This window comes from Dipodomys ordii, unplaced genomic scaffold, assembly GCF_000151885.1.
Source record: "Dipodomys ordii isolate 6190 unplaced genomic scaffold, Dord_2.0 Scaffold3, whole genome shotgun sequence".
NCBI lineage: Eukaryota > Metazoa > Chordata > Mammalia > Rodentia > Heteromyidae > Dipodomys > Dipodomys ordii.
This window is the reverse complement of record NW_012267219.1, coordinates 18,702,404-18,715,067: the sequence shown is the minus strand read 5'-3', so window position 1 is coordinate 18,715,067 and position 12,664 is coordinate 18,702,404. Positions and strand designations below refer to the sequence as shown.

At 36.0% G+C, this 12,664-nt stretch overlaps 1 protein-coding gene across 1 annotated transcript in view; it reads right to left on the bottom strand.

Moving 5' to 3' along the window:
- Ptprq (protein tyrosine phosphatase, receptor type, Q) overlaps positions 1-12,664 on the bottom strand; it is a 168,776-nt gene that overhangs the window by 86,475 nt on the left and 69,637 nt on the right. The window contains exons 24-25 of the mRNA XM_013020306.1: positions 12,335-12,476; positions 10,952-11,221 (exon numbers count right to left, since the gene is read on the bottom strand). Coding sequence (XP_012875760.1) covers positions 10,952-11,221; positions 12,335-12,476 — 412 coding nt within the window. The remainder of the gene's footprint in view (positions 1-10,951; positions 11,222-12,334; positions 12,477-12,664) is intronic.

Sequence of the window (12,664 nt, the reverse complement as noted above, 5' to 3'; positions counted from 1 at the left end):
ATAACTAGTATATGTCTGAGACAAGCAGAAAACCGTCAGATAAGTTGATGTTAGGCAAAATGAACCCCAAGATAAGGACTCAAATGTTTTTTCTTTCATGTGATTGTTTCTAACATATTTATAAGATATTTCTTTGTTGCTTTATATGTCCCTCCCACAAGGTATAATCCCTGCTTTCCCTGTATTTGATGTAGGTATAATTTGTGGAGGGGAAGGGAAAAAACAAATCATTTAAATAAGGATACAGGTGGACCCATTGCAACAAAGAGATGTACAAGTCGTTATGTGGAAAAACGAACTTTACAACTTTGTTGGGGGGTGGATGGAGGAGGATCGGGTGGGGGGAGGGGAGAAGTATGGGGAGGGATGGGAAGGGGAAACAACAAGGAGGCAATAATGCTTGATAAGAAATGTACTCGTTATCTTGCCCATGTAATTGTAACCCCTGTGTATGGTATTTTCACAACTTAAAAAAAAAAGAAAAAGAAAAACGAACTTTACAATTTTGGCCGGAGAGTGGGGATGGAGGGGTGGGAAAGGGAAGGGAGGGAGATGGGAAGAGATGGGAAGGGGAAACAAAGGAGGAGGCAACAATGCTTGATAAGAAATGTACTCATCATCTTGCCCATGTAATTGTAACCCCTCTGTACGGTATTTTCACAATAAAATAAAAAGATAAAAAAAGAAGAAAAATAAATAAGTTTTATAGCTGGGCACCGGTAGCTGAGACCTATAATCCTAGCTACTCAGGATGCTGAGATCTGAGGATCACAGTCCAAAGGCAGCCTGGGAAAAAAGTGCTGAGATTCCTAACTCCAATTAACCACCAGAAAACTGGAAGTGGTGCTGTGGCTCGAATGGTAGAGCACTAGCCTTGAGCCAAAGAGCTCAGGGATAGCGCCCAGGCCCAGACTTCAAGACGATTGATGGACCTATATACACATAGATATGTCTATATATACACATATATAGCTATATATATATATATAAAACTATTAAATATAAAAATATGCAAAGTGAAAGACTTCCCTATAAAATGAAGCAACAATATTCAAGGTAAGTCACAACTATTCATTTATATATGAACTGAAACTAATAGGCAGTCATTTACATCCTATGAATCTATTCTTTTAGTAGAAAAGAATCATGAGCTTTACTATATTTCTTATACATTTATACTATAAAGGAAACCTGAGATTCTGTGAACAACTGTTTTATATCATTTGGTAGCTGTTATTTTGCAGACCAAATTTCTAGATTTTTCTGACAATAGCTTCCTATGCAGGTTTAAAAAACCACATCTTACACATTTAACCATAAACATCCTAGCTTCCTAAATGCAAAGCCAGTCTTAAATTTAAGTCTAACTTTAAAAATGTTTGGATATCTTATAAATAGCAAATGTCCTTAAAGTTATAAAATGGGATACTGTTTTTGTGTACCAATATAAAACAGGGCTAATATATTAACAACCCTCTGGAAATTGGAGTCTTGATTTTTTAGTGCATCTTTTAATTGGTTTATAGTTGATTATAATGATCCATATGAAATAACATTTAATTTTTTCCTAAACTGTAACTTACTTTTAAGTTAGAAATTCCTCATGAATATATATTTAGGCATAGAACCAATGGTTTGACTTATTAAAAGTATACTAAGTAGGTGGTAAAATTTAAATTTGAATAATAACTCACTAATAACTTAAGAAATACTACTTTTTAAATTAAAATTTAAAAATAACTTACTCTAACAGTGAGTTCTACTTACGAGTATTTTTATTTTAAAAAAACAGCTTCTTCTTCAATAGTACATTTGGCAAGCAATGAAACAAACGTTCATTTACTAAGCTATGAAAAGGAAAAAAATAGCATATTCTATCTGTTCAAATCCTGCATATTTTCACTTAATTGATTTAAATATGGTATAAATTAATTTGGTATTACTTAAGAAATGATGCTTCCATTAGCATTAATCTATTTTGCATATCAGAATGTTTATTCTATCAGTAAATGTCTTCCTTGAAGTTTATAATTTTATGCAAACAAAAGGCACATTCCTGAAGATTTCAAATAATATAGAGCCAGAGAGCAAGATGATGTTTTCATGCACACATATATACTTAAAAGGGGATGTAAAACAGAACAAGAAAAAATAAGGGAGGAGGTTGATATGTAAAGGCTGTTGTGAAAAGTATCAGCTACAGCTGCATTGGACAGGAATGGAAAATAGGGTAATAAGATATGCTTCGGTCCTAAATAAGTTAATAAAATCACTGCTTGAAGAACAGCTGGCTTTGGCTGGAGTCGGATGAGGTAGAGTGGCTGCCTGGGGTCCACTTAATGAGAGGTCTTAGAACACCAGTGCAGTCAAGGAGAATTGTGCAGAGCAACTCAAATTCATTTTTAAAGGACATTGAATTTTAAAAGAATTTTAAATTTATAATTCAAAATTTGGTGTCTGAAATTATTTTGATTTCTCAAATCATACACTTTTGGAACTGGTCTAAGAGAACAAAAATATGTGGTATGTGTATAGGAACTTTAAACATTGCCCAGAATGGCCTCAGAATCTAAATATCAATGTTATTATACTAAGTCAAGTTATTTCCATTTTTATAGGTTAATCATAGCTTTGAAACTAGAAATTAGCTTTCCTAACTTTTAAATCTATATGGTTTTATTAATATTAATAATCATTAAATATTTATAAGAAAATTATTATGATGAAATAACTTTCCTATTCCATCATGCTCTTGTATTGTGATAACAAAGGAAATTACTATGATCTGAATTCTGTGTGTGTTCCAGTACTGGGGCTTGAACTCAAAGCTTGGGCACTCTCAACTTTTTTTTGCCAAGGATGTACCCTTGTAAGAGGGCTATCTCTCTCAGACTTGTGTTCCCAGGCAGGCTTAAGAACCTCAATCCACAGATCTTAGCCTCTTGGGTAGCTAGGAATAGAGGTGTAAGCCACCAGCAACCAGCTAAGATCTGAATTTTTGCATTCTCTCAAACTTTGTGCATTGAAAAGTAATCACCAGTGTGATTCTATCAGGAGCTGGAGCCTTTGTGAGTAGATTAGATCATGAGGGTAGAATCTTCTCGAAGGGATTAGTGCCTTATGAAAGGCCTTAGAGATCTTCCTTCACACTCATACTGTATGAGAACCCAGTAAAAAAAAGAAATGAGCCTTTACCAATACTGACTCAGCTGTTACCTTGATTATAGTATTCCTAACTTGTAGGACTGTGATGAACAAATCTCTAAAATTGTCTAACAAAGATCTGTGAATGGAAGTTTCTACTTAATGAACCTAACATATGCATATTGGGTATTTGCTGTCTGCATATCACTTTTCTAGACCATGCATGGACCAATTGATTTATTCATTCATAATTTATTTATAAATGTACTCCTAGCACTTTCCTTGGCATGTAAAAGAAAATTCCATCTTTATCTATTCTCTGTAGATAGGAAAGATCCACATACACTACCATAATAATATGACAGCATAGAAAAGTAGGAAAGGAGAAGAGAAAAAAATCTATTAGGAAGTTCAATTGCAAATAAGTCTTTTTTTAAGAAGTTGTGTCAATGATTCTCCTTTTAAGAAGTTTGTCAATGATTCTTCAAATACAGAGAAACGGTGAACATATATTCCTTTTCCCTACCATCTCTTGTCCCACCCAGTAGCAACATTTTGGAAAGCAACTAAATTTTGGCAGCACACTTAGGAGGTGTTGGATGATGATGAATTAAACATTAATAATTAGTGTTATGAAAGTTACTCATTCCCAATAAAAACAATATAGCATCTCAATCCTGATACAATTCATTGTGCTCTCATTTTATGGATTTATTCAGGCAGCTATGTCATTTGTTTTTCTTTTCCTTTTCTCTCTTTCCTCTCTTGCTTTTTTAGGTTAATCAGGCTACGTTGTAAGCTCTGATGTTCAGGAACAAATGAAATAAAAGATCCTGTGTGTCATAGAGGACATATCTCTTAATAAATAAACTACAGCATCTTGGGCAGGGGGAGTGGCATCTAAGGATAAACATCAAGAAATTAAAGGCAAAACCAAATAAATAACTACAGATGAAAACTCTTGGTAGAGACAGACCCTATGTGCCAAAAAAATGACAGAGATTTTAATGTGATGTTTGAAGGTCCAGTCAGGAAATTAATGAACATATCCCCCCCATCTAGAAATTGCTTCAGCATTTACAGAATTTCCCCTCACATCACTGTTCTTTAAGACTGTTCTTTAACAAGTCATTTACATTGTTTCCCATTCTAGAGTTAGAAAAGAAATCAACTTTCTATTCTGTCATATTCATATGTTTGTGACAGTCCTATAAAACTAAAAGTAGAGTGAGGTCCCAGTTGGTTATTCAAATCTCCTACATTTTGTTTCCTATTGCATTCCCTTCTCCACTGTGTGTTATCTCTTGCTCTATCTTGGAATTCTTGCTAATTGGCCTATATTCGTATCACTATACTCCTGAATATTCAGAATGCTTTCGCCCATCCATAATCTCTTCTGATCCCCTAATTTCACCCCAAGATGCTTGACATAAAAAGCATATTCTTTGAGTCCTACAAGTACATAGCATTCTGAGGATCTGCGGAAAAAAGTATACCCTTGATTTTTGTTATTGTTCTTTATATCAGATGATTTAAATAAACTTTAATATATCTGCCCATGAGATTTAAGGTTCAAGTATCTCTCTCTTCCAAGTAGGCTATGGTTTGTTTCTAAGTCTCTCTTTGAAATATTTCTTTTGGGGGGGGGTCTGGTCGTGGGGCCTGAACTCTGGGCCTGGTCGCTGTCCCTCAACTCTTCAGCTCAAGGCTAGCACTCTACCACTTGACCCACAGCACCACTTCCGGCTTTTTTCCCCCCTGCTTATGTGGTGCTGAGGAATCAAACCCAGGGCCTCATGTATGCAAGGCAAGCGCTCTACCACTGAGCCACCTTCCCAGCCCCCTCTCTTTGAAATATTTCTGAATTAGCTACCATTAAATAATATTCATTCTTATTGTACTTTATTAATGCTGTCAATAAAAACCATTTCTCCTCAAATACAGATAACTTGATCTTAAGCCACAAAAATGAACAAAATACTATGCAGTTTTGTATGTAATTTTCTCTCTATCTATCAATCTATCTATCTGTGAATGATATACCTCTAGTGATAAGGTTAGACATATATCTGGCCTAATGACATCCAGTGCTCAAACTAAGGTCTGAACCTCAAACTCCAAGTCTGAATATAGCAAGAAACAAGAAAAGGTCAGGAGCAGTTTAAGGACACAGAAAGCTGAGTGTGGTAATGCCCACCGCAGCTATAGCAGAGGCATAACCAGAAGGATCTCAATCTAGGCTGGCCCAAGTATAAATTGAGACTCTATCTCAATAGTAGCCAGAGCAAAAAGGGCTGAGTAGTGTGGTTCATGCTTTCAGCAACTGCCCTGAATCTCAACACAAGTATCAGCAGAAAAAAAAAAGTACATTCTATGGCCATGGTGATCAAGGCTAGATATATGTTGTTATACAGTACAGGGGTAGTTAAGAAAGGAAGAGTAGGAAAAGAGAGAAGTTGAACACATTCTCAGTCAGTTATACTTACAATCCATGTATTGCAAGCTCAGTGGTTTTCCAGGCCTCCCTGCCTATGTGTGACAATCCTCACTGAACAAAAAGGAAATAAATAAATCACTGCTGAAAAGAATGCTCCTGAAAAAGCAAAGCTGTGTATTTTACTTCCCCTCAATCAAGTTGTTGTCATTTGGTGACTATAGTTTATTTTTCTGTTTTAATTTTAAATTGTGGAATAAATTATCTTTCACGAAACGTCAACATTTTCTATCTCAATGGTAAACCAGCACATTTACTAGATTTGATAGCAATGTGGGATAAGTGCATGCATTTTGTGCCAGTTCAGGGCTGTAAGAGCTAAGTCTTGTATGCACACAGACTTGCCACTTTGTTTTCGAATATAATTATATATATATTTTGACATAGAATGCTGTTAAAAGTGCAAACTTTGAGGCCCTTCATCTTTACTGCCCTATTCCAATATGGAACCAGTTTAAACACCAAACACTAATCTCCCTATAAATTCAGTCATGTTGCATGTTTAGCTCTGTCCACATTTGACCAATTTTACCCTGAAAAACACACCCAATAATCCCTGAAAGGAATGTTAAGGTCAAACAGCAGGCAGTGCACGAGTGAGCCAAATCTGACTTCCCTTTATGTCAGAAATAAGTACAGAGTCAGTGACTCAGAAGGCTATACACTGTGACTAATCTTAGACCTCCATAAATTAATGTTTGCAACAGCCTTAAAACTGATTCCATTCTGAACAATGAATCCTCTCATCAACAAACTTTCATGTAAAAAAAGTAAATTATGCATCTACTAAGTAACATGTTCACAAATATAATTATATTCTGTATTTAAAACAATTTTAATGATGAAAAATTTTAAAACAGAAATCAATACTTAATGTTTCTTATGAATGACTCTCCTTAATAAAAGAATTTTTACATTGGCCTGTGAGAAAATATTTTTCATTTTGCCTGACAGAAGTGTGAAAATGGTATGTAGTAATTGAAGAGCAACTTTATGAAAAATAATGAAGGCAATAATTCATTTCTTTCTTCTAAAAACATTCACCTCTCTCTAAATGTCTCATGCTTTCTGGGAGAAATAGTGGACAAAGCAAAAGCAAGACATGATCACAACAGGCAAAGAATCACAGCTGAATTCAGTGGCTCCCAAAATTTTCAGCTTAGTTACTGTTACCTACATATACTGTTGAAGCTCCCCAATTCCTATTTCAGAAACGTGGATTATGGTCTCGAGTTTCTAAAGTAGGGCATCAGAAGCCCAACTATAAGAAACAACCGAAATTCACAGTAGCCCCATAGGTATGTGCATAGGACCATATAAAATGATACTAATAGAAATGATCTCCATGATGTAAAAACAAGAGGGTTTTTCTTGCAGTTCTTTTGTTTTTGTTTCTCTTTTTTTAAAAAAAATTTGTAGTGTACAGTTTGTAGTTATTTCTTTTGTCTCTTTTTTTTCTCCTCTGGTTTATTCCCCTTGGTTACTGTTTCTGATTTCGGAACAGGTACCCCTTGTCTTATGTATGTTTATCTGATGTGGGGAAGGGAAAGAGAATCACAGAAAGGGTGGGATAAAGGATGTGCTAATGCAACAATGTTATCCACTAGACACTAAGTTGGAAATGGAACTTTGCAACTTGGGGTGTGGGCAGTTGAGGGAGGGAAAGTGGCAGAAAACGAAGAAGGGGGTCACAGTGTTTGAAAACAAATGTACTCATTACCTTTCTTATGTTACTGTGACCATTCCATATATCACCTTTACAATACTTTAAAGAAAAAAGAAACAAAGGTCTTCAGTAGAAATGGGGAACACAATGTACAAAATGTCTAATAACTGACTTATTTTTAGATATAGTATCCGTTCAAATTCTATATAGGTAGACTTTTAATTTTGAAGTAAGTTTCAATTCAAACTTATAATTTAATAAATTATATATGTATACACACACACATATATCAGAACCATAAATTCAAATAGCTCTCTACATCCATGAATACGTGTCTTGGTACTGGTGAGAAACTGCTTTGTTCCTTGGATTGAGCTTTCATTCGGAATAACAGTGTGTTCAGTAATAAGCTTTCTGCCCGGTTTTAGAGGTCTGAACACCTCACGTTCTTCAGAATTATTATCCTGTCTTTTTTGGTCAGACCTCTGAAACTCAAGACTCCTTTGTGGTTCCATGAAAACCATGTTCCCTGGTGCTAGACTACCTTGGTGCAGGGTCCATACCTGGATTTTAATGTATTTTTCTTCTCTCTGACTCCATGTATCAATGATCTGCTGCCCTCTTACTGCTAAAACACCTGTCATCCCTTGGTAAGCCTGTCTGATATTATTTGCCAGTCCTCAGTGTATCTGGGTGATCTTCCTCAGTATTCCCCAAACATATAGAGTTATCAGAAACACCTAAAGACATACTTAGACACATGAGTCAGGGACCTTATTACTCAAGGTTATTACTCAGAAAGCCTAGAATGAAATCTAAGAATCTCTGTTAAAGCATAGAATGCCACTGAAGGTTTAATTAAGGCCTCGCATTGGAGGGCTTTGAAGAATGAATAAAATTTTCTGTGACACAGAATGTGAGAAGAATACAATTAAAAGAGGCAATTTAGTGGTGAAAATGTGCTAGGTAACTTTAAGGACAAGAATCTAGTCAATGCCTATTCAATAATGGGTGTTTAATGTTTTCTAAGATGAAAAATGAAATCCACTGGACAAATTTTAACTAGTGATAAATTCTAGAATATATGTTGTGGACAATGAGACTAAGTAAAACACAAGGAAAACTGTAGGTAGCTTCATACATATTCTACTTTTCATGATCACTTTTGAATTTCAGATATTAGTTTCAGCTAATAGAATTCAACAGTGCTGTAAATTATATGTTGTAATCAATTCAGTTGGTTGGTGAGCCAGTGGAAAGATGAGACTGATAGGCAGGCTGGATTATTAAGCATACAGAGTATAGAAACACTGAAGACTACCATGGGAGATAACAGGAGTCTAGCAGGGGATGGTGGCAGTCAAGATTACAAAGAAGGTCCAAACCAAGAGCCATAACAAGAAGTGAATTGATAAGGTCTGATTTCATGTAGGAGAGATAGGGAAAAACCTTACAGAAAACAGGTTCCCAGCTTAAGTTTTCCAACTGTGCATACATGTGAAAGAGACAGAGAAATTGAAAGAGAATACAATGCAAGAGACAGAATAATTGGACTGAGTATTGTTCTAGAAGAGATATGTAATTGAATTAAAATGAGAAGTCACATCCTTAAAAGACAAAAAACAAGGACATTCTGAGAGGGGGATATATCTAGAGTGTATGAAAAAGATAAGGAAAAATTTGATGGAAAGGAGGACAAATCAATATATTAGTAACCTTAAGTATGGATGAGAGAGAAGGCAGACTGTCTTCAGAAGGGGAGTAAATTATTTTTTTCCACAGAAGATGGGCAATGCTTTAACAAGAGCTGCATAAAAGGTGATAAGTAGCTGGCACAGATACAAAACATGAGTTTATAGCTAAATGAGATAGAGCTGTTTCTGGTGTTTTGTCCTAACAATATTGAGCAGGCAGCAGACTGGACAAAGCAGAGCTGGCTCTTTGGAATCTTCCTGAGTGATGACACAGTTTGAGAGACCTAACAAGCAGGAGATGATGCGGAAATGCTGTCTGTCATTCCTGAAGGCTGCAAAGAACACTGCATTGGAAAGAGAGAAGAAAAGAGGGAAGGTCTCTTGAGCTAGATCTGAAACCAGAGAAAGGGCAAAGTGTGCTTGAAAGGTCTAGATTTGCAATCCAGAAAAACCAACAAACAAAAACCAGTAACGGGAGGAAAATTTGGAGAAGCAGATTTCTGAAGACTGGGGTAGGTTGGGGCAGTATGGGGATAGCAAGGTAAGGTTAAAATATGTTTCCAAGATAAAGGCTTTGGATATGCCAGGAGCAAATAATCATCCAGTAGCCTGTTTTTGTTTTGTGTTTTGTTTTTTTTTTGTGCTGGTCATGGGACTTGAACTCTGGGTCCTGTTCTTAAGCTTTATTGCTCAAGGTAGTACTCTACCACTTGAGATTCCCTTGTGGCTTTTTCACTGTTTAATTGGAAATAAGAGTGTCCTGGACTTTCCTACCCAGACTGGCTTTGAACCACAATCCTCAGAACTCAGCTTCCTGAGGAACTAGGAGGTATAGGTATGAGCCAACCATGCCTACTCTAGTAGCATGTTTTATATTGGAATTCTTTGGAATAAGCTTAGAGACTTCTTTTAGAAGTCACTGAATATTATTCATTAACATCTAAATCAGCTGATCAGAAGTGACTGCTAGTTTACTTCCCATTAGATCCAACAACCACAGATGTATGTTTATCAGGAAACAATCAAGTTTTAGTGTTCATGAGCTGGCAAAATATAGGAGAAAGTAGGAGGTTTCTAACAAGCACTGTTAGGGAGAACAGAAGCTCGTTTTGTAATTTAGAGCTTGGTGGCTTGTTAGTTTTACTCAAATAATTTGAAAGAAATGGGGAGTATAAGAAAAGAAAACAGATTTGAATGAATCTGACACTACAGGCAAAAAAACCAGGGAAGCATTGGAAATACCATGAAAATAAGCAAGAAAAAGAATTTTATACTGCAAAGCTTATTTGTACTTTCCTTCCTTTCAACTGTGATAAAATATACTTCAATAAATGATAATTCAGATTTTGTAGAAACACATTAACACATATTTCTCCTTTTTTTCCCTTGCAACCCCCCAAAATTATGCACTATACAGCTGGTAGTCATGGACAACTGAGGACTGAAGAAGCATCTACTGTGCATTTTAATACACATTTTCCATCTTTTAATAAATGTCCAACATATGCCCATGGCTCATCCCTGTAATCCCAGCTAAGGCTGGGATCTGAGTATCATGGTTCAAAGACAGCAGGGGCACAAAAGTCTGTGACACTCTTATCTCCAGTAAACCATCCAGAGAAAGCTGATGTGGTGCTGTGCTCAAGAGGCAGAGTCTAGCCTTGAACACAAAGAGGTTCAGGGACAGCACTCAGGCACAGAGTTCAAGTCCCAGGACTGGCAAAATAAAAGGATGGATAGATAGATAGATATATACATACATACATAACATAGATACATGCATAGATAGGTAGATAGATAGATAGATAGATAAGAGAGAAAGAAAGAGAAAGAGATGTAAAACAAGAAGGTTATAAATAGCTTGCATTGACAGTGTATGACCCAGGTTACAAAGCATTAAACATTTCACGCTAGTTAGAAATTTGGCACAGGTTAGCTGTCCCCCTTAGTTACCTGTTTCAGGAAGTGTGCTGACGTTGCATGCACTCTCATTACCTTCACCAGCTGAGGTTGAAGCTCTTACTTTGAAGACATATGAGGTATTAGCCAGAAGTTTTAAGAAAGTATGCATGTGATCTTGGGGAGAGACCTTTGTAGCATTCCTTTCAAGAGTTATTGTATAGTGTGTGATTATTCCATTGGCTTTTTTGGGTGGATCCCACTTCACTAAAATTGATTGCCAGTTACTTGCCGTACACTGAACATGCTGCACCACATCTGGAACTTAAAAGACACACAATGCCCAATGTTAAAATCTGTACACATGTACACATTAAATTATTGGATATGTGATTGCTAGGTAAAATTAGAGTTAAGAATAGAGATAGAATAAAACCTTAACATATCAACTTTTCCTTGTGTTGTCAGGTAGTTTTTGTTTTGTTTTGTTTTTTCATTTGCTGGTCATGAGGCTTGAACTCTGGGCCTGGGTGCTGACCCTCAGCTCTTCAGCTCAAGGCTAGCTCTCTTACCACAGTGCCACTTCTGGTTTTCTGGTGGTTAATTGGAGATAAGAGTCTCATGAACTTTCCTACCCAGGCTGTCTTTGAACCATGATCCTCATATCTCAGCCTCCTAAGAAGCTAGGTTTATAGGCTTGAGCCACTGGCACCAGGCATCACGTAGTTTTTAAGTGGATCAAATGGTTGTTGACATGTTTGCTATACTCTTTTGTTAAAGCTTTCAGTACTGAATCAATTACTGAATGTATTTTTCTGGGTGCAACCCGCAATCACATTGTCAAATCCTTAGAAACATTTGGGTAGCCTGGAGCCCTAGCACTGGTTGGTGCCTGTCCTCTTAATCAAAAAGAAACAAGCTTTAGCAATATTTTGTCATGGGACCTTTTGGTAGATGTTATATTATATTAATGTAGCACATCAAGGCTCAAAAGGCCTGGGGAAATGAATGACTGATTTAGGGATCTTGTTTTAATAACATAGTTCTTCTTAAGAAGAAGTTTGAGAATCACTTTTAGAAGCCATTGAATATGATTCACCAAAAAACCCTAAATCTGTTAGATGTGACTGATAGTATATTTTTCCCCTGCTATATTTTTCTGCTATCTCAGTTAATCCTATGCTTTAAGTAATTTTCATAGTTGGTCTAGAAGCTTACTTTCTCATAAAATTAGGCTCCTGTTTAAGTTTCTCATTTCAAGAAGAAAATTGGAAAGTATCAGTAAATATATATTTATAAACACACATAGATGATTTCAGTCAAGACTCAGCTTAAAGAACTGAAAATTGAATGGAGAACTAAATAATGATGCTTTGTTAGGGAGAGGAAAGAGAAAGAGAATTAAGTATTACACATTCAGTATTGACCATTTCTAACCTGATTCTTGGGTTGTAAATTTTACTACATTACTAAATTGATTCCCATTTCCAACTTTAGTAAATGCAGACACGCTGACAGAGTAGGTGCTGACTGGTTCAAGTCCAACAAGTTTGGTTTGAGTTTGAAAACCTGAAATATTCTGAAAAAATATAAAAATCCATTCTTAGTAATCAACACACATTTGTTTGTAACTAGAAGAAAGGTAAACATACATGGGATTATGCATAAACACATATACATAACGTGTTATTAAATGTGGGACTGTAGATTGATGTTGAACTTAGGTTACTGAATAATAGGAAATAAGATGAAGGTGAGAGTAAGTGA